Source organism: Drosophila willistoni (genome assembly GCF_018902025.1).
Source record: "Drosophila willistoni isolate 14030-0811.24 chromosome 2R unlocalized genomic scaffold, UCI_dwil_1.1 Seg167, whole genome shotgun sequence".
Taxonomy (NCBI): Eukaryota; Metazoa; Arthropoda; class Insecta; order Diptera; family Drosophilidae; genus Drosophila; species Drosophila willistoni.
Window position 1 is genome coordinate 12,342,129 of NW_025814050.1, and position 23,610 is coordinate 12,365,738.

The 23,610-nt window shown below is 37.9% G+C and overlaps 1 protein-coding gene across 1 annotated transcript; it reads left to right on the forward strand.

Moving 5' to 3' along the window:
* Positions 1-481: 481 nt before the first annotated feature.
* On the forward strand, positions 482-21,884 carry LOC6641914 (ets DNA-binding protein pokkuri). Its single transcript, XM_002064785.4, has 4 exons — positions 482-1,136; positions 19,262-20,547; positions 20,619-21,459; positions 21,526-21,884. The coding sequence occupies exons 2-4, from the start codon at positions 19,380-19,382 to the stop codon at positions 21,797-21,799; spliced, it is 2,283 nt and encodes a 760-aa protein (XP_002064821.2). The 5' UTR covers positions 482-1,136; positions 19,262-19,379; the 3' UTR covers positions 21,800-21,884.
* Positions 21,885-23,610: the final 1,726 nt, after the last annotated feature.

The following is a 23,610-nucleotide window of genomic DNA, read 5'->3' on the forward strand; positions in this document are numbered from 1 at the left end:
GTTTGATTTAAGGGCAATTCGTCCCACTGTGCAGGAGAGGCAAAAGTCGGAATTATTTATTTATTTGTTGTTTATTTTCTTCGTTCGTTTTCTTCGTTCATTCTTCTTTCATTCTTCGTGGCGAACGGACGTGGGAGTGCAGCACACAGAATTACATTATAAATATAAGACACAAGACATTGTTGTACAAATAAATAGCGTATTTGTGTGCAAAACAAAAATAAAAAAACAGAAACGATTGCAAAACGAGAAATGAAATTTTAAATTGATTAATTTACAATTAATAGAATTTAAATTGCAATACAACAACAACAGCAACAATAAAACAGTACAAACGGAATAACTCAAAGAGATAACGGTACAGCTTGCGTTAGTGTTTGTCTGTGTTCAAGTGCGCGCGTATGTGTCGGAGTGTTTTGAGTGTGTGTGTGTGTTAGTTAGTGTGCGAAACGGAAACAACAAATAAACAAAAATGTAAAAAGTTTAAAAGCAAGAAGTAAAAATAAAAAAAACGGAAGAATTTTTGTTGTTGAGAAACAGAGGAAGAGCAGACAAGAAAGGAAAGCAAAAGAAAATAAGAAAAGAAAAGGGGTGAAAAGAAAAATAATACAAAAACACACAAGTGCATCCCACGCGTCACAGGTCCGAGTCCGAAAACAAGACGGAAGTGCTTTTGCTCTGCTGCTCTGCTTCTTCTTCATTATTATCGTCATATGCTCATCTCCTTCGTTTGCTGCTGCCGCCGCCGCTGCCATCTAATACACTTACATAGGAAGGAAGGATTACAAGTTAACATATCTTACGTAGTCGCTGCTGCTGCTGCACAGTGCTTTTGCAGTTAAACAACGCTTGGCGATTGTGTCAGAGAGCCCCCCACAACCCGTACACCTACAAAACCAAACCAAACACACACACATGCACACATCATACTTGTAAGAGCGAGCGACAAAGAGAGGAAAAAGTAAAATCAAATAACAACGCATTCTGGATCTGGACATATCCGCTTCCGCGTTGAGCGTTGTCGCTAAAAAGCTTAAAGAACAGACAACGACGACGACTCTACATAAACACACGCACACATAGACACACATACATACATCCATATGTACGTCACCCTGCACAGTGGAGCAGACTAGGTAAGAAAATTGTTAACAAAAATAACTGACAAATATTATTTTCATTTAAAACATGAATCTCAAAGCATTATTTCTACGTCATGTTTTAGTCATAAAGTGGTAAATTGTATCATCTTTTTTTTTCTTCTGTTTTTTTTTGTCTTATTATTTATACACTTAACTTTTGTTGTCTCTGACAAACTGATAAATGTTCACGTTAATCTTTATGGTTAATCTCTTCTTTTTTTAAATTTTTTTGGTTGTTGTCGTTAGTCGTGGTAAAAGTTTACAATATTTGGGTCTCTCTGTGTTGGCTTGAGGTCAACAAATTGTTGTCAAGTCGTTGTGGTCGTCTACACGTGTTCAAAAATATATCATTTTACACATTGTTAGAGTTCGGATTTATTTCTTGTTAAATAGTATTGCAAGAAAACACAAAAAAAAAGGTTTTAACCATTTAGAAATCGCTCTTAAAACTGATGTTCACGTACAATGTGAGAATTGTTTGATAAAAAATTAACTATTTATATCATAGAAATGTCTTTGTTGGCTATATTAGACGATTTACCCCTCTAATAGGACAAATGCTAAATTTTAATATTCATACCCCTCTAAAATAGTCAATTTGACCAATTCAAAAGGATTTTCTAATGGGACAAATGTTAGATTTAAATATTCTTAGCAATAATTTATTGACAATAGGAAATTATATAGCTTATTAGTTTCGAAAATCATTTAACATTTAGTATTTCGCTTAAATGTTGCTCAACTAAAGTTAATATAGTCTAAATGGAGTTGTTGGGGGGAACCCTAAAATTCTTAGCCAATTCCAAGGTATCCACACTTCATACACATTTACAGTCTTTGACTGACTCGACTCTCTTACGTATCGAATTTGGGTTGGGTTCGACGAGTCTCTTGTTGCATGCACTTTTTTCTATGGAAGTGAAACAAAAGCGGAGCGTTAAGCTCCAATTAGGGTGCCTGCTGCGCGAGACACTGGGCTCACGTCAGCGAAATCTTATCGCACTATGGGGCGCTATGGTAAAAAAAAAAAAAAACTAAAGTAAAACAAAAAAAAACAAAGAAAAAATAGCAAGCAGAATTGTGTTTATTTATTTGCCTGCCACGACGACGACAACGACGATGCCGAACGAATTAGCCAAACAGTTCCTGCTTCTGCTTTCGCACCTGATCTGCCCTGAACGATCGTGTGAGCCCCCCGACTAGCCCTCCGACTAGCATATAGCCTGGTGCTCTCCAATTAGCGGAAAACGAAATACAACAAAAAATTATAGAAGCTGAGATTTTTTTCTTCATAGTTTGCCTTTCCTGGTTCGTACCCCTCCCTCCGCCGCCCCATGTTCTGCCCTGCAAAAAGTCTCTCCCGGTGGTGGTGGTGGCCTGGTGACCAGAGACGGCAGCGGCAAGCGTAAATACAATAAATTAAATTCACTTCCGCATTGCGCTACTCTCGCGACATACAACACAGCGCACGGAAGCAAGACGGGGCGAGAGTGGGAGAGTGGCAACTAGAGAAAGGAGTAGGAGGAGGTTTGGCGAGGGGAACACATAGGTAAGATGAGGGTAAAAGGCAAAGCAAACAGGTATAAAAAAAAAACTGTTGATCGCACAGGCAAAAGGAACGAACGAAGACACAGCAGCGGCAGTGGTCAGAGACGGGAGCGAGAGAGAGCCAAGAAAAGAGAGAACGACGACATATTCCCTCACACAGGGAACACAGACACAGACATAGGCTAAATCTCTCTCCCTCTCTCTCTCTCACACTCAACTTGAGTCTTATTCAGGGGGGAAAACTGACTCACTCACTTACACACACGATCAGCAAGAAACATAAATTAATAGTAATAATGCGGCAAAAGTAATAAAAACAAGGGAAACAAATATAAACTAATAAAAAAACTAAAGTCTAGTCTACTATATGTTTCTATGAGATATGAGATATAGCCAGGGCTTCAATATAGTTGATGGATGAAAGAGAAAAATTGGAAAAAGTTTTGCGAAAAATCATATGATATTGTTTTCTTCGAAAAGGACGATCCAAAAGTGTTTAAAAATCCCCGTTTAAAAGAACACTGGGCACAGGCTAAAAAGTCCTCGATAACCTCCTGACTCTCTATTCTACAACATATCCAAAATTCATACAAATCGGTGAGATGAATTCATTTAACTTAAGTAACTATTTATAATAGTAGATACTAAATTATAAACGATTCTTATAGATGAAATCTTATGATCTTGTTCATCAAACAAATTCCTCACTAAGGAGGCAAAAAATTACAGACAATAGAAACATTTATAGGGCAAATTGTTGCTTAGTTAAGGTAATAATCCATAGAGTATAGAGTCATTTGTCTAACTGACTAACGCATATCATCATCTTGTAAGTATTAAATTGCTTCTTTTTCTTTGCCATTGCCGACTTTGCCGTCTCACATATTTATTCTACAGTTTGAGTCACTCGGCAAGTGCATTGAATCGACAACGTTGTTGTTGTAGTTATTGCTTTTGTACATAGTTTTTGTGCTACTGATGACTTTTAGTTGTTTATACTTGCATGCGGAAGCAATGAGTACATTCAGTATATATATATAAATACATATGTATTTATTTGTTTGTTGTTGTTGCTTTTTGTTATGTATTGCGTGTAGTGGTTATCAGACCCTAGACTCAAATCGACTCGACTCTAGGGAGTCGCACAGATGTTGTTGGTCTTTGTATGTGCCATATATTATTGATGTTTTGCAATATTACGCATCATCATCATCATAAGCATGTATCCATCCATCCATCCAACCATCCCATTCCATCCATATACATGTACTCACACACACACACACATTGGCAGGCACTTTTATGGAGCCACTTGTGTGCATTGTAACCCATTTTATAGTGCAAAAAAAAAATCACACTAACCTGAATTTGCCGTAAATGTGTTTAGACTTGGCGGCGACGTCAACGTCGACTGTGACTGCGCAGCATCTCAAATTCGCTGAAAGAAAGTACATATAATGTGGCAACAACATTGGTGGCAACCAACAAACAGCGAGCCAGGCCAGCCGTTGCCTATCTTTCATCTTTATATCTCATACACAAACATTCATACATACAAATGCGAAGGCGGTGCAGGTGGCAGAGGAGTGGGCGGGTTCAGTCGGTGTTGGTAAATGTTTAGGAAGCAAAGGCGGTAAAGACGATCGTGTGAATTTGGGAAAATTACTTCAGACCAGAAAGACCTTGCTTATGTATGTCTGCCTGCCTTTCAAGGATGCTCAATGAGATCATTAATTTGTTCAATACAACAATCAGACAAACAGCCAATATATAACTCTATATACACGTTTATTTTCGGTATATCATAGATAGGATGAAAAACTTCCCCAATTTTACCTCTTCCTACAACCGTAACTGTTTCCAATTGATCCCGATAAAGGATATTGTAGTATATTGATATCGAAATATCATAGATCGGTATTGTAAGCTTCACCAATCTTTTTTCGATTCATTTAGTTGCAATTCCCAACTAGTTTTAGCGGTGAAGACATGGTAGGGCTATTGCAGTTCTGGAGATCGTTAGCAAAGTCTGATGATGATAGAACTTGGTGGTTCTTGAAATAGCTATACCTATAACCTGCTCCAGCCGAAGATCCTAATAGGACTTTTTTCAGACCGAAGGTTTCATAATCATAATCATGCGCCAAATTGCCGAATTAATAATTGTTTAAACTAAAACTAATTTTTGTAATATATAGTTAAAGCTAGTAAGATCTAAAGCGATCTAATTAAAGCTCTTTTAAAAAAAATGCAGTGGCACACTCAAAAGACATTCCCACACTGTTTGCACAATGTGACTTTTATTCTAATATTAAGGAAGTAATTTATTAATTCAAACTTGTAAATTGTAATCAAGTTTTTTTCAAGAGACGTTGGCGATCTTTGACATACAATCAATATTGGCGCGCGAGTATTATTATTATTACTATTATTTCCCTATACATTTTCAATCTATTCCCGTACATTTTCATTTCCAGGCTTGTTGTTCCTCCTCTAGAGACAGTCGCCTGACTCTCTCATAGAGTTACTTATCTCTGTTGTTGTTGGTGTTGGCTTTTAAACTGAGTAACCTGTTGTTCGTTGGTTGTTCGTTCGTTTTGTTGTTGCTGTGTGAATTATGTTACGAACGTAACGTGTTTCAAAATATAGGAAGTCTTGCTTGAGTTATAGTCGAGCTTTTTGGTGGTAGAGCCCCTTCCCGGCAACAATCTCAGCGGCGGCTCACTCTCTGTGAGTGTGTGTGTGTGTGTTTTAACGGTCGGTTGTGTTGGCTATTATCTAACTCCAACTAACTTGGCAAAGAGAAAGAAAGAAACGAAGCAACAAACACACACAGAGCATTTTTTTGTTGTTTTTTTTTGCAGTTTTGTGGCACATTTTCTTTTTAGCTTTTGGCACACATACGGCGGGTTAGTAACTCTCTAAGGAGAGAGGCACGAAGGGGTGCAAAAGAGGGCACTAGGAAGAAGTGTGTGTGTGTGTCTGTGTCAGGCCAAGAAGTGGAGTAATGTTGTGGAAAGCCGTCGTCTCGTTGTTGTTGTTGTTGTCGATGCAACACAATTAGGTAATTTTCTTTCTTCTTATTGAACCCGAACACACAGAAGGGGAAAAATGTTGCGTGGCATAGACTCCATGCCACTCCACTCCACTCCAACTTTAACTTGATGATGGCGTAATGCCAAAAAAAAAGGAAAAAAACAAGCAAAATGTACAAGTAAATAAGGGGAAGTATCTATATCAAATGGTAACTAGAGAGGGCGACCTAACCTAACCTAACCCTCCAAACTAACTAAAACGAAAGAGATAGAGAGAGAGAGAGAGAGAGAGAGAGAGATTGAGGACGAGGGCGAAACAATTCCCAGTCCATTGTTGTCCATTATTATCGCTGTGTAACTGTAAAAACTACCTGACCAAGCCCACTTACCACTTACCTGTTGAACAAAAGCCAACACAACGCGACTCTCTCTCTTCCGTCCTGAACATGGTAGGTGGTCCTGACACTAATTGTTCGTAGCCTAACCTCCGCCCCTAAAGTCCTTCAGAATGTCTAAGGAGTAGGAGAAGGCGGGCGAGTTCACAATGAATTTGGCATTTGGCACTTCGTGGAAATTTGCTGGCCAAGCGGAAGGAAGCTGCTGGGAACCAATGTGCAAAGACGACACTCAAGTGCCTAGAACAATAGAGAGCGAGAGAGAGAGAGGGAGAGGATAAGAGGCAGATGATGCACAACCCCCTAGGGGATCTACAATGTACTTCAAAACTCTGCGGGACATTTTGCCGACTTGTTTGTTAAGTCCCTATGATCAGGCCATGGCCATATTCTCAACCATATCGTGTGTCAAAAATTAAAAAAAAAAGGAATTTTACTACTATACGTTCAAGAATTTACTACACATACAATTTTGAAATCGCTTTTTGCCAAATCGTCCATAAATCAATTTGATTTCAGTCTCGATAGTATTTTTGATAAGGACAACAAATTTTTTTTTTTTTTTTGCTTTTTCCTTTTTTTCACGTTTTGTTCGTTTTCTTTTTGTAATCTGTGTCGATAAGAACACACACACAAACAAACAAACACAGAGGCAAAAATTCGGAACGAAAGTCGTTTGAGTGGTAAATGGGTAAAGAAGGGGCGGTTGGGGGGTAGGGTAAAGTGAAGAGGTGGCGAAAAAAAAACAAAAAAGTTTTTATGATAGCAACACAAAATATTGTTCGATGGATTGTGCAGGAACGTTTTTGTGAGGTTTCTGGGGGGGTTGGGTGGACGGGGGATGTGGGCAAAGAAAACCGGAAATGACGCGGTTCCACGAAATTTACGCTGCTGCTTTCTAACCTCACCTGCCACTTGTTCAACCCCCCGCCTACCCTCACTCCTTCTCTGGTGTGAGGCACTTGACTATAGAGCATGGGGTCTTAATTGATAGACTAATCAGTCGCACTCCATACCACACAAATGTAAATTATTATTGTTTGTATTTATGGCCGCTAAAATGGAAGTTGACAAAATGAAAACAAAAAAACACCAAAGAAATCGAACAAAATATATACATACATATATGTATGTATGAGTTTTTGGGTTTTCTAATCATATCTCGCTTTACCCAAATGGTATTCACAAGTGTTATTATTATGATGATTGTTAGGGGCTGTTCAATTATATACACCTTGATACGCAAAGATAGATGACTATACAAAAGTAAAATAATATATGTAGGTATGTGTGCATACATCTACACTTGAAAATGCGTTCGTGCGCCGATAGTTGAACTATATATAGTACATACATATATTAAATGGTAATCAGGAACTCGTTTCTTTTATTTATTTTGGAGCAAAAAGTTCTGTATTACAAGGTCCAAAACTTGAAAAGAAATTTCCGAAAGCTTTTACTAGTAATACTTATAAAGAATTGATATCTTTAAAGTTCAGATGGATTAAATAGGACTTTAAGCTTACTATAGGGAATAGGTATATTTTAAGTTCAGATGGATTTAGTATAATCTTGTGGAATGGAATGGAATACACATATCTTTCTCCATTAACCAACCACTTTCTTAGGATGGTCTGCTACATTATGACAATTTCAAAAGAAATTCAAATTAATTAAATATTCCATTTGGCATAAGGAGTAAAATTTTTATATAGAATTGATAGCTACTAGCTACATATTCCGTTGAATATTACTGCAGTATTTCTTAATACTCTGGCTGGACCAAGTGTCAAATGAAAGAAAAGAAACAAATACCTAAGAAAAATACCCAAAGGGGCCAACAACTAGAGAGCGCGAAGTGCTTCTTCAATCTTGGCAAAAAGATATTTCTATAAGCATGCGAGGGGGTGGTGGTGGTGGTGGGGGGGTCAGAGGCTACAACCAGGAGATTATATTATAATTTTCCAAGTAAAGCAGACAAATTAAAACATACAAACAACAAAATTGACACGAACATCACGTAGCAGAAACGATGTGAAGGAGCGAGCCAAGATGACGATGATGATGCTTGCTGATGATGCCACCAAACAGCTCTAGAGAGATGATACATACATACATGTGTACATGTGATGATGACTGCTGGACAGACAGAAAGACTAAATGACTGACTGACTGACTGAATGTTGCCATTTCCTATTGTGTCGCCAAATTCATAATTAGCAGAAAAAATGAGTTTCATTCTAGTTAGCTGGAGGCGCTGCAGCAGGGGCAGCTTCTTCATCAAAAGAGTTGAATGCTGTTGTTGTTGTTGTTGCTGTTGCTGTTCTTACCTTACCTCTATTACAATAGTTAGTTCTTATGACAACTTGAGTTTACTGTCTGTCTGTATTATGTTTTTGTATTCCCATTTCTTCTGTGGTTTTTTATCTCATTAGGTCGCTTTGCCACGTTTTAGTGGCCAACTTGAGTGCAACTTGGAATTGTATTTAAGTAAGAAGCTGCTGCTGCTTTGTCCGTGCTTATCAAACTTTTCCCACACGCTCACACTCTCTCTCTTTATCTGTGTCCCGCTCTCTCTCTCTCTCTGTTTTTCTCTACTATTCTCTTGTTGTTCTACTCATTTGAATTATCATGTTAATTATTTTGTTGTCCTCTCAAAGATAGAGAAGCCTTTTCAAAATGCTATCAGCTTTTAATAAATTGTTGAAGTGCATTATATATTCTATATATAAATATATATATATATATATATATATTTAATGAATCAAAGTCTCTCTTTGCCTGGAAACAATTGCCGACAATTGCATCCGCATATGACGTTAAATGTTATATAGCATTGATTCAAGTATTTCTTATTATTTGTAAGTAGCACATTCATGATGATTAAGAAATGAAATGATATATATATATAAAAAATTGCAAGAATTTGTTATATTTATGCATTAAACGACATTTGCAAGAATATTTATTACAAATTTTGAAATCCTTTGAACTTAGTCATTTAATATTTCATATTCTAATTATACATAGAGGCCGACAAAAATTAAAAAAATCCCCTTTTCTAATAGATTATGGTATTATTTTATAAAGGATTTCTTGTTTTTCAAAGAACACAGAAATATTGATGATGCTACATAATCTGAAAAATCCATAAAAATCTATCTATTTTACCTAATCCAGAATCAATCTGAACATTTAGAAATTAGTTGTAAGAGTCGGCTTATTATAATTCATTTATATATTGTATTCTGATCTCTGGAACTGAGTTTCGTCAGTCTTTATTAACAATAGATTGCACATTTTAAAGTAAAATTGTATACAAGAAGATGATAAATGACAAAAGTTTCTAGCTAAACCTTATCAAAGTCACATTTCTTCATTGCAATTAATTTGGCAATTTCCTAAACATGTTCTAAACATAAAATATTGCGGTTTTTATTTAAGTTTTTTTTATTTTCGGGAAGTGGCTCTATCATCTTGTGTTTAAGCCAAGTCCCAATCCCCGTTTTTTCTTCTCTCCAACCTGAAACTTGATTGTGATTATAGACAGTGAGCGTCATCGTAGTATTCGTCGTCGTCGTCGTTGTTGCTTGAACATCCGCTTCCGCATTTATTAAGTGTCTTTCCAAGCGACGCGCAAAACGTTCCACGGTTCAGATCGTTCGTTCGTTTAGAACGTTTTTACAATTCAGGTTTTCTCGAGCTACTACCTAGACCTAAAGCTTTTGTTTCTTCCACTTTTTTTTTTTTGCACACACAACTCTATAGCTTTGTAGCTCTCTGTAATTAAGATGCGAAGCGCGATCGTCGACAACAACTACTACGATCATGCCAAAGTTCTTTAGCTTCCAGCTGCTGCTGCTGCATGGGGAGCTTAAATGGAATTGGAGGTGTGGTGGAGAATCGAGGGGCATCTCTGATCTGTCTGTCTGTCTGTCTGTCGTTTTTTCCATGCATGCCTAGATCTAAGTTATGTGTATGTATGTATCTATGTATGTGCTTGATTACTAGTGCAAATACTAACTACCGGTTTAGATGCTTGCCCAGATACAGATACACGATCGAGGCGATCGCTTTTTTTTTCTCTTTGCTATGCCTGAATTTTTTCAGATTTTCTTCGGTTTTTTCTTTTTGGTTGTTGGCTACTGATGAAGCTGCTAGCTACTGCTACTTCTTCTTTGATCTAATTGCCCATTTGTGGTACAGGAAGCTCACTTGCCATGATGATCATCAATAGCAATCGGAGCAGGAAGTATAGAAAAGTTTGTTCTTTCTCTTTATTTTGATTTTTTGCAAGCAACTCATGTCGTCTTAAGTCAAGTATGTATGTTGTGGTCTCTTCTCTCCATATGGCAAACATACTTAGAGGTGCCTTCTATTTATATGTATCTATTTCTTATCTTATCATTGGCATATATTTGTTATGAACTTACTGAAACTCAAGCAAATCGTAAACATTTCGTAATACACATAAACATTATAGTGGAAGTATGGAAAAGCAGCAATAAGAGTGAGAGAGAGAAAAAGAACGGAACATGCTATACCTCAGTATGTGTATATAAATATATACATATATATGTATAGTTGTGTGGACTTGTCTATATCTCTTTTGCGTTTCTTTTTTCCCTTTTTTTTATCAAAAGCAGCGACAACACGACACCTAAGACAACAAGTAATCCTAGTTTATATGTTAGAATGATGATTGTACGCCCGTAAAAGTTGAGTTCAGTTGAGTTGACTTGAGTTGGCATGGCACAAGGCCCGGAAAGCAGGTGTCGTTTGCTGCCTTATCAAAATCTTAATGTGAGTTGGTTGGTCGCTGTGATAGACAAGGTTCAACTGTTGATCCTCTCTAACTCCCATATGAGGGAGTTGTTCTGAGTGATGAATGCTTGTCTTTATAACGTTATATGAAAGATTGATAAGCCAATGATTTAAAATATCTAAAAAAAAAAACCAAAACATTACTTAATGTAATGACCATGTTCTATAGTTGTTATTTCATTAAACTATTTTACATTGGTTTAATTTATAAAACTGAATAAAAGTAAAAAAATTTTTTAATAAAATTAAAAAAGTACAAAAATAAAAAATATTACAAAATAATAAAAAATAAAAAAAAAATAAATAAATAAAAAAATATATAAAAAATAAAAAAATATATAAAAAATAATTCAAATTATTAACTTATAGTAAAAAATAGTAAAAAGAGAAATAAAAAAAAAAAAATAATGAACACAAGTTCAAGAAACGAAATCTACTTTTTTTTTATAGAATCTTGGATTTACCCTTTTTGTTTTTGGTTTCTTAAATGACATCACCCATATAAATCATACAAGTTGGACCAAAAATCTAGAAAAACAAGCTTAAATTAATATAAATACGATGTCATAAAAGGTTCAACAAATTGCTCGATTAAATCTTATAATTTAACTGGAAAGATATAAAAAATCTCTATGCGAATAAAAAGTGTAGTTTGAATAATTTATTTTGATTTTTCATAACTTATTTAAGTTGTCTCCCTCTCCGCGACTGATGAAAATTGTTCGCCCAAGGGAAATTTTCACTGTCCGCTGATCAATTGAATTTTCGCCACCCTTCCCCTTGCCCCTCTCTATAGAACTTGTGGCTTGTGGTCGGTCTTTAAGTAAAACACGGAAGCGGCTTCTACACACATGTCAACCAACTCAATTGAACCACACAGTGACCCCGACCCCTACACACACACACACACACATACATACACACTTGGAATTGACACCCCTTTTGCCCCTTTCCAATGGATAAAAGCTACATATCTTGCAGCAACGACTAACTACAAACTATGTACATATGTACGTACTGACTATTATTAAGAGATAGAGAAAGAGAGAGACAGAATGAAGATATAGATATGAAAAAAGAGACAGAGTATAGAAGGAGCAGTTTGCCACTAATTGAATGTAATGGGCACAAATGATGCGGTTGATGCTGCTGCTGCTGTTGCTGCTTCGGTCCTAGGAATGATTTTGAACTCAACTACATTTCTTCTTGTTGTCTAGCGTTTGATGAACTCATCATGATTAGATTCAACAACTAACATAGCAATGAGAGTTCTTCTCTTCTAGGTAGCAGCATAGCTACCGATCTTGTTCATCATCATCATTAATACCAGCTTTTGTTCTTTCGACTAAATGATCATCAGCATAAAAAAAACAACAATTTTCGGTGAGTGGTTAATGGGGGGTTAGGAAGGAAGAGTAGGGGAGGGGGGTTTGCATATTAAAATACCCAAAAGGTTATCGAACGTTTGATATCATTAAGCATTTTGTGTATTCAAAAGCTATGCGTAAAGCATAAAGATGAACAATGAGGCAGCAAAATACAATCTGAAGTTTTTTCTTATTTCTCCCCTCTTTTTATCTCTTCTCCTTTTGTTTTGTTTTGCTTTCTGAGCTACATTAGAACAAACATGGCACGTAACGCCCTTCTTCTTGAAATAGAAGAGGGAAAAAAATGTGCGTAGAAAATAAAAAGAAATTAATAATAACCAACTAAAGAAAAAGGGGTAAATCAGCTGGCAGGCAGACAAGAAAGATCCACAATGGTTTGGTGGGGGGTGTTGAGGGAGGAGTCTCCAAGTCCCGGAGTTGAGTTTCGGGTTTCGCCCTTTCTTTACCTTTTGTACCGCCAAAAACGGCATAACGATGATTGATTTCCTTAACCCACGAAAAATGACGACTACCAACCGAAAAAAAAAAACCATATTGTGTTTGGATGATCTACAAAAATAAAAGAAATTTGCCTACGGCAAACAAAAACGGTTGAGCTGGCTTAGAGCGTGAACTTTGATCATACCCTATAGGCGAATCGAGGTGTAGATTTTGGCCGAATGGGGAGTGAAATAACATACTTTAGGGGGGTGGGAAATGTATCTTGGCAGCTAGACTTGGTTTATCTTTTAGCACCTTCGAGTATACCCCCCAATAGAAATGGTGAAACAAAAAACAAAAGGTATAGAAAATTGACGATCTAGACAGAAAATGAACCGCACAGACATTTGGCTCGAAATTGTTGTATGTATAGAGAGGAGAGGGTTTTTTTTTTGTTTTATTGTTGTTGGCGCGAAGAAGAACCCGGAATTGGCGTCTTACCAATACAAATACATATACATATGTGTGTTTATACATATATAGAGAGATACCCGATGATATAGCCCGCTCACGCGCTTGTTATGCATGCTCAGCAATCGCAGCACCAGAAGCAGCAGCAGCAGCAACGTCTCCTAGGTATTGAATGGGGGAGGGCGTTTTGGGGGGGGAATTGGAACTGGCTTGTATGTTTAATTTGTTGTTTTTTTTTTTCTTTTTCTTAAATATACACGGAGAGACGACCAAGGTGTAAAAGTATGTGTTTGTGTGTGTGTTGAGCAGTTATAAAGCAAAAAGCAGGTCGTTGACTTGGTTTGAATATTTTTATGCTTATTAATTGAGTATTTCGATACGATCATTGTGTATATATATGTATGTATATCGATACAAACTATAACCCCACACAGACAAACACACACATACACACGAGTAAATTGAATTGAATTACAGTATATAGAAATATGTAGAGGTATATAGGTTTATGTATATATTTTAGCTTAAGGGTTGATTCACAACTAAATCAAGAACCCCAGGCACTTGTGTAAACAACCAAAACGAAGACCTCATAAAAGAGATCAAATGTCAAAAGACACCATCAACAACAACATCACCTAGTGTGTTGTTGTAGTACCAAGCAATGCATTCAACTTTCCGTTTCCAAGAAGTCCTTCAATGATGTAATTTTTTGCTTTTGGTTGTTGTAAAGTGCATAACAGGTAGATGGATGTACATACATATGTATGTAGTTAAGTGTGGTGGGAGGGGAGGATGATGATAGAGAGAGGGAGAGACATACATTTCCCTTACCTGCAACCTAGAGTGATCATCATCAACCACCAAGAGCATTCTCTTTCCAATCCGCCTTGTGAAGCCGTTAATCTTAATGCGCCATGGCGGCTGTCGCTTCTGCTCTTTTTTTTTTGTATGTTATCTGATTTGTCTGCTCTTCTCTCCTTCCTTTGCTTCGTCTTCTTCTTCTTCTTGTCATCATTCTTAACTGCGCACTTGATGATGCACTAGAAGAGAAGAAGAGGATGCTGCTGCCGCTGCTGGTGCTGCTGCGCCTGCGGAAATTACTCATTAACTTCTTAGAGTTGTGCTGCAACTTGGGTTCCTTTTTAACCTTCTCCCCTCCCTCCATCACCTTCTGGCCCGAATGCCCGCTGCGATTGGGCCTAGTGTTAGAGAGAATGAGTGAGATATATCGAATGTCTTTCGAGTGTCATCTTATAAGCATTACAACAGATAGATAACTAAATCGTTAAGTGCCTCCCTGTGCCTGACTGACTGACGACTGCCACTTCGAGTAGACTATATTAAATAACAATATAATTGCGAAATTCGAGATATAGATTCTCTACAGTACTTAAGATTCTTAACGGTAAAGTTGAGGTACTTTTTTGAAAAAAACAAAAAATACTTCCTAATAAGGAAACAAGACTAGAACTTAAAAACTTATGAACAAAATTTGAGAAAAAAGATAGGAAAAAGCGAAAAAACCAAAAGACAATAATTACATAATATAATAGATATATGAAAAATAATCTAAACTAGACCTTTTCTTTTGCGATGAGTTATAATAATCGAATTGACTTATCGTTTGCCACCAGGACAAGGATCTTCTACCGCCTTCCTTCAGATTGGGTCATAATTTAGTTCACAAATTTACCAATTCGATGAGAAATATGACATTTTTCTGCGTTTTGGGTCGTAGGGAAAAGCCTTTAGTACGAATCTGTGATGTAGACCCCTAACTATCTTTTCTTCGAACAAAAGGCTTGCAGTAAAAAAGGTTAACTTGTTTTGTTGCCAATTGGAAAATCATTATACGAATTCCTATATGTTCAAATTTCTTGGAAAAATGTGTCTCCTTTTTTCCATTCAGTATTTGACTACTACAACGAAGTGGGATTAGCCGGAATAATGATTCCTCAAGTTACACATGTGGAATGCCTTCTTCTTATCTAGCTTATGCCCGTTCTAATCCGTTTTGTGCATGTGTGTGTACAGGATGTTTTCATTTTTAAGTCCTCCCCATTATCATGTCTTTAAAAAAGAATTTGGGATTAAACTCTTTCTTTTTTTCCTCCTACGTCGATGATCCTTATCTTTCCTAGGTGATCTAGCTGGCATCCAAGTGTTGGTGTCCCATTTTTTTTCTGTCTTTAGCTAGCATTTCCGATCCCACGGTCAGAGAAACCTGTCGTCACCCCAACAACAACAACAACAACAAACACATACGCCCACCACAAATATCTTATAGGTGTGTGTGTGTATTTGTGTGTTCTCTCCCCAAAGCGGAAACTTGTGCAAAAAGGAAAAACGAAATAAAACGACCAAATCAAATAAATTCTTTTGGTATTTGTATGCCCCCTCCGCCAGTCAGTCAGTCCCCCTCTATTGCCTTTCACTCCTTTGGAATCCCCTTCTTCAAAAATCCTCCTTCTTTTATTTCTCTTCCATCGTCTCTTTGAACGTTTTTCTAAACTGATCGTTTTATAATTTTCGTTTGTAATTTCCGTTGAAACCGGTTCAACATCATCCGCATACCTCTCAAAACTACCTGAGTCTCTGACTGACTCGACACACAGAGAGAGAGAGAGAGAGAGAGAGAGAGAGCCAGCCAGCATACGTTTGAATGAGTGAGAGGGACTAACGAGAGCAAGTGAGAGGATGGGGAAAAGGAAGAGAATGCTGCTTCTGCTGGCTGACTTGGTTGAGATTTTAGAAATATTCTTTTCACTCTTCATCTTCTTCTTCTTCTTCTTATTGTGCGTTTGTTGCCTTCTTTCTACATTGTTGTTATTGTTGTTGTTAGTTCTTCTGCTGCTGCTGATGAGCATTCATTTGTCATTTTACTACGTGCCACCGACTCGACTCTACTCTGTTGGGCCCCCGACACCGGTCTGAATCTGAAATGTTGTTTATTTGTTGTCGGATGGAACATGTGTGTACTAGAATGTATATATGTATATATACATACATATGTATTCTTTATGTTGTATGATGATTTCTTTTTTTTTTTTTTAAAGATATTCAACAACCATGTGTTGTGGCAACCAAAATAACACGTAGGATCGTCGTACATATATAATCATATGTGTGTACATACCTTATATCGTCGCAATCAACAAGCCTCTTTAAAAACAAATAGTGAGAGACCCCCGCTAAGTAAGAGACATAATAAAATATTCAAGATGATCAGCATCGTCATCATCATCATCATCATCAGCATGATGATATCTCCCTATAAAGCTCTCTATTGTCATCTCTTTTCCACTAACAGACAAGTCCCCCAGGCGCTAGGTCCACCGCCCGTTTCTGTTTGCTTCGCTCACTTGTTGAAATGCTTCCCGGAGAATGAGGAAGTTTCTTCTTTTCCTTCTTCTCAGAGAGATAAATTTAAACACAAACATACATACATGTGTGTGAGTGCACAAGTACTAAACAAAAGGGGCATGAAAAGGCTACAAACACACACACATACACACATGCAAACATAAAACAGGGTGCCTGGTTGGGGCTGCTGTGCCGACAACGATCTGCTTCTTCTTGCTCTCTTTACCCACTGGCGGATTTATTAGTCGTCGTTGCCGTCGTCGTCTTTCTCCCAACATCATTTTGAATTTTGAAAACGGGTTTTGGTGATTGGAATGTGCACTTCCGTTTGGCTGTTGTTGTAGATGCAAGCTCCCAACCAACAAAATGTGGGGAACGGGAACGGGAACGGGTGCTATGCGCAATCGGGCACGGGCACGGCTTTTAAAGTTTCCATCATCATCATCATCGAACTGAGAGAGCGAGAGACGGAGGCTTTAACGCTCGTGCCCCTTCCGTTTCATTCCTTTCCGATTGCGCCCCGCCTACTACTTGCCATCAATATATGTGGTACACACACACACACACACACACACTCGCTCGTATGTGTATGTTGAAATCTTTACAACAAAATGATCACCGCCAAAAGATGCATATACATGTATGTATGTATGTATATTTGTGTATGTATTTACTTTGTATACATCCGGAATATTGTAAGGCAAGTACTGCTGCTGCTGCTTGCTGGCACGCTGGGCCTCCCATACACAAAACACACAACACTCACACACACATACACACATTTTTATGGAAATTACCATATTGAGAAATTTTTACAATTAAAAAGTTGATTTTATATGATCAATGTTTGGGTTATAGGTGAATTATCTAGGTCGCTACATTGTTAAATTTCGTAACCTTTTTACCATTGAGAAAACAAGAAAAATATATTTAAAATTAAAGATACGTAGACTTTAAAGAATATCTTAAAGTTAATATCAACTCAAAGATAATTTAATTTTAATTTCCATATCCAAAACACTTTGGAAATGATATAGATGAAACAGTTAAAAAGGAGATTTATGTATGCACATATTTCCCTTAAAACACTCAAATATGACGGCAGGACACACTCAAAAGATTGTTTGACGCAGGGCATTTACTTGTTCTGCTATGCCTGGAACCTGCCTACCGAGAAGATCTTTGCTTTTGCTCCAAAAGAGATATTTTGCTCTCGAAAATGTAGACAGACAGACAGAGAGACACAAAACGCTGCGGGGGTGTGTTGCCCTGCAAAACCAAAAGAAATGAGACAGACAAAACGAGCCCGACAGAGAGAGAGGGAGAGTAAGGAAGAGAGCGTCAAGTGTGCTCTGCCCTCTGCTTCTACATTTTACTTCTGCCTGTGATGCTGATGTTGTTGTTGTTGACGTCGACGTCAACGTCGACGCGTCGTCTCTTTGGTCTCTGACTCATGCCACACTTCTTCTCGGAGTCTCACAAGATTTCAGGTCCGGTGGCCAGTTTTCGCCAAGTAGTGCTCGGATGCGCTTGTTGTTTTTATTGTTGGCTTGTGTACCGCGCAGCACAGCGTCCAAAAAGATATATTATTTGTTTATTTCATCCATCGGCGACGACTTCGTTCGACTAACCAACGACGTGCGCGTCCGACGTATTTCTGTTTGTGCCGTTTGCCGCCACCGACGCCGCTGCCGCGAAGATTATGAAGAAATCTGATTTCATTGGAATGCGAATGTGTCTATCTGACTCTGTCGCCTCCACCTCCGCCTCCACATCTTCATCTCCTTCGTCTGTCTCGCGTTTTGCCACGGTATGTGTTCCCTGCTAGGTGATGTGTGTGCCAAGCTATTTTCTGGCGGAAGTGTTTCGATTGATGCTACTAACATCCTTTTTTTTCCGAAATGAACTTTGGACAACTGGAAATAGCTTGAAAAAAGAGAAGAAAAGAAACAGTTTTCCATTTTTTAAGTAAACACCTGCACAACTGGCTACAATTTACATTACATTCACAGCTAAAATGGATTCAAAAATGGATTTAAAGATTTTATTTAACAATTTGTGTTCTTGGCGGATAAATCCGTTAAAGTGTTGTTGTTTTTGTGGCTTAATTTCAAAATACTTTATTCAAATTGTTGATAAATCTGAAAATTTTTAGCATCTCTGACGAAAATTCTGAAATTATGAGTCGTCAAGACTTGCAAAACTATTCTATTCGACCTATGTCTTCGAGTACTTTGAGCCACTCTTCCTCTAGAACTAAACCGTGTCGAAGAAAATTCTTAAGATCGTATAGGATACAGGCCTGTTCCATCCATCCCTTTCCTGATAAAAATTATGAGTTTTTAATAGCATACCAACCCATTTAATTGACTTCTGCTTCTTTTTTTGAGTACTTCGCGCCACTCTTCGGCTGGAATTAATACCTGTCGAAGGAAATTGTTAAGAAAACATTCTTTAGACCAAAAATGTATAATGTAAACTACAGTTTCATCAGTATAAAAGCAAAATTCTTTTAAGAAAATGCCCAAAAATCTATGGTTATTTTCGGATTAAGCTAAAATAGACTCATAAATTCTACAAATCAGTATTCCCATGTGTTCTATTCAAATATTACTCATACAACATGTTGGCCAATTTGTTTATTTACAAATGTTTTCTTTTTTTCTTTACAGATCTGATAGAAGCATATATATATACATATAATTGATCTCGTGGCTTCACTTTGCTGATCCATCTATATCCATCCATTTAAACCAGGATAGGACATTTATTTCTACAAACTGTCGCTGCATGTCCAAAATGAAAATGCTTCCTGTACAGTTATCGTTGAATCATCCAATCAATCCAAATATCTGGAGTGAAGTTTTATGGCGTTGTCCGCCAGCCCCATCCAGTCAGTTGGCCGAACTGAAAACACAATTACCACAATCGCTACCCTCAGATCCACGTCTATGGAGTCGCGATGATGTTTTGGTCTTTTTGCGCTTCTGTGTGCGTGAATTTGATCTGCCCAAACTGGATTTTGATCTCTTTCAAATGAATGGCAAGGCATTGTGCCTGCTGACACGTGCAGATTTCGGACATCGGTGTCCCGGAGCCGGAGATGTCCTGCATAATGTACTACAGATGCTGATCATTGAGTCGCATATGATGCAATGGCATTTGCCCAACAGTCCGGTGACACCGACAAGCCGTTATCCACTATCACCGCACAGCCATCCGCCGACACCGACATGGCCACCATTAAATGCCCCGCCAGAGAGCAGTCCGTTCCACAATACAGCATCCCATATGGCAGGACATCATTTTATGGCACCCAATTCGGTTACACTGAGTCCACCACCATCGGTTGATTCACAGGCCAGCAGTCCGCCACAGGCAGCGTATCAAAATGGAGTTGGCTCTGCTCCTGGTTCAGCTGCTGCGTCTAATACATCCGCTTCTGCTAATGCCGCCGCAGCACCTGCTTCGTCATCGTCGTCTAGCAGTACGACCAGCACGAGTTCCGTGCTTGCCATGCCCATGAAGGGCATTAGCAGTGCCAGCAGCAATCACTCTGATTCCGAGGAAGAATACTCCGAGTCAGCTGGTAGCCAGAAATTGCCGCCCGCCCCTCTATCCGTCTACAGTGCGGGCAGTCCGCCAGGTACACCCATACACAAGGATATCAAACCGAATTGGACAAATAGTTTTGTCAACTCGTGGTCCCAGCAACAACAAGCTGCTGCAGCAGCTGCAGCCGCAGCGGCAGCCGTTCAAGTCCAACAGCAGCAGCAACAGGTTCAACAACAACAACAGCAGCAGCATCAACAGCAGCAGCCACAGAAGCTAACGCTTGACAATGCTGGTGGTCCAATTGTGGCCCCCGCCGGTGGTTCGATCTCAGCTCCCACCACACCCAGTTATATGTACAAAGCAAAACGGGAATTCTTTCCAGAGAACTCGGAACCCAATACAAGTAAGTTGTTTCCCCCCTTTACGAATCGTTTACTGAAACAGATGACTAATTTTTCCTTTTCCCCTCTCTAGATGGTCGTTTGCTGTGGGACTTTTTGCAACAGTTGCTGAATGATCGCAATCAAAAGTATAGCGATTTGATTGCTTGGAAATGCCGCGACACTGGCGTCTTTAAGATTGTCGATCCGGCTGGCCTGGCCAAACTCTGGGGTATACAAAAGAATCATCTATCGATGAATTATGACAAAATGTCGCGGGCCTTGCGCTATTATTATCGTGTCAATATATTGCGTAAAGTACAGGGCGAGCGTCATTGCTATCAGTTCCTGCGTAATCCCACAGAGCTGAAAAATATTAAGAATATCTCGCTGTTACGTCAAACGACGCCCACTAATGGTGCTGGTGCTGCCGGAGGAGGATCATCATCAACGTTGTCCACACAACAGGCCAATAATCAAGCTGCTGGACCACCCAGTAGTCCAGCAGGTCAGAACTGGAGCCAACAGCAGCAACATCAACAGCAGCAGCAACAACAACAACAACATCAGCAATCACCCCAACGTCCTGCCTCGAGGAATGGACCAATGAGTCTGCCCGCTGTTGCAGCCGCCGCTGTGGCTGCTGCTGCTGCTTATGGTCTGCCACCCACATCGCCGCCCTTCATGCATGCCATCAATGGAGCCTTCCATTATCTGTCCGCCAATGCAGCAGCTGCTGCTGCCTCAGTCCCGCCACCAAATTCCCCAGCTTTGAACACACCCGGCTCAGTGGGTCCGGATAAATTTCAATTTCATCCATTGAAAATGGAAAATGGCGGCGGTTCATCTGGTTCGGAATCGGCCGGTGAGGATCTCAAGCCCACAGACTTAAGTGTGAGCAGTAAAAGTGCCAGCAGCAATGAGGACTGCTATCCGTAAGTAATTAAATAAAGCAAGTGAGAGGAAAACCAAGAAACTTATCCTCCTCCTCCTTTCTGCAGGCTGATACGTAATGCTGATGGCCTAACCACTATTAAGCTGATACGTTACAATGATCCAACGCCGCCCGCCGAGCCACAAACATCAGCGATGTTATCGCCCAAGCCAGAAGTCCATCATGAACAACAAATGCCCACGGCTTGTAACTCACCCAAGCCTATGGATGATCAGCATTCAGCCGGAACTCCACCACAACATATGCCCATGGAAAGTGATTGCCAAGGTGGCGGAGAAACGGAAGAGGCGCCATTGGCCTATCGACATATGCGTCAATAGAGATGCCAATCCTCTGTCAAAACTGCCTCCCTTCCCCCCCAAGCACACACTCTCTCTCACACACACACACACAAATTTACCTGATATAAAGAAAAATTCAAATTATGGGACCAGCACACAACAAGAAAAAAAAAGAAAAGGAAAAGAAGAAGAAAGTTTCCCGTCATCGCTCACCGCCCTTCCCGTCCTTACCCAAGCTGGATGTGGTTGCCTTTTTGTACATAGCATACATAACGAACATATTTTTTACATCAACCATTTACATACATACATACATCGTAAATGCATCGTTCATACAATGTATACATACATTTATATATATATATATATATAGAAATATATATTTATTAAGTTTAAGATGTAGTTCTTTTTTGATCGGCGCAGCGCAGCCTTCGTTTATGTGCCAATTTCTACATTTATCGATATAGATTAATAAGTTTTTCCATCAATCAAATCAAATCAATCAATGAATTCTATCCAAAATCCAATCATAGTTCATTGTAGCCAAGTAAGTGTTGCCACCTTTGAGCTTTACAAAATGTTGCCTCAACAAAAATGGTTTCAAAAAACACAAACAAAAAAAAAACAAAAAACACAAAATACGAAAATTGTTAAATTGAAAAAGTAAAACAAAAAAAAACAAACAAAACAAAATTGTTGGCATAAATTGTTAATTAAGTAAGTGAAAGATTTGTTTGTATACAAAATGGCTAATTAATTTCTTGTGATACCAACAACAACAACAACAGAAGAATTAAATTTGATTCTTAATATCTTTTTTTTTTATATAATTCTTTGGAAGAAAAAAAAACTGCTACAGTTTTTCCTTTTGTCCAACTCTCTTTTTTGTGTTTGATTTTAGCCTTAACAAAGAGCTTTCAAAATTTCAAATTTCAATTGAAAAAACCAAACCCAACCCAACCCGCCCCACCCCGCCCCCTTTTAGGTTATAAAGTAAATGCATTAACAACATTGGCTTCCATTTTATATAATATATCTATATATATATTTATATATATAAAAGAAAAAAGAAGAGATAAACAACTTTTTACTTTAATTTATGCTATACAAAAGAAAAAATCATATAAATATATATATATATATATATATACATAATGTATACATAATTAGTTTTTATATTTCGTAATTAGTTTTTAGTTTAGTTTAATCAGTGGAAGAAGCAAAGCAAAAAAGAATAAACGGTGTTCATTTGAGCTATAGGATTGTTTAATTACACACAATTCTAATTTAAGCAAATTTAATCATTTTAGTTTAGTTCCCCACCAAAACCAACAATAGAAACCATTTTGATTTTCTTTTTGTAAATTTTTGAAATCTTTTATTATATATATATATATATAGTCGCGCATATGCATATATGTATATGTATAATCAAATCAAATCATTTACATACACACACACACGCTCATACAAATTTAGCTTATAGTGCAACTGTAATTACATTATCATTATTATTATTATTATTATTAATTAACTCTAGCTTAAAATCTACACAGATATATATAGATATATATATATATACATATATAATTTTTCTGTTTCTGTTTTTAAGTTTAAACACCGCCAATAGCTAATAATTAGCACTCTAGTGTGTCGCCACAATACCTGTTCTTCCATTTGAGAAACCTTCTTTTCATTTCGTTTACATACATACAATATTTATATGTATGTAAAAGAAATAAATACAAATAAATACATATATATATATATATATGTGTATATATGAAAAATGAAAAATATTTAAAAAGAAAAGAATGAGAAATCAAAACAAATTTATATGCAATTAATAA

Excerpts from the sequence above, each read along its gene's own strand:
- LOC6641914 (XM_002064785.4), top strand. The coding sequence starts at position 19,380 with ATGTCCAAAATGAAAATGCTTCCTGTACAGTTATCGTTGAATCATCCA. Across the intron at positions 20,548-20,618 it reads GAACTCGGAACCCAATACAA|ATGGTCGTTTGCTGTGGGAC; the intron begins GTAAGTTGTTTC and ends TCCCCTCTCTAG. Across the intron at positions 21,460-21,525 it reads AGCAATGAGGACTGCTATCC|GCTGATACGTAATGCTGATG; the intron begins GTAAGTAATTAA and ends TCCTTTCTGCAG.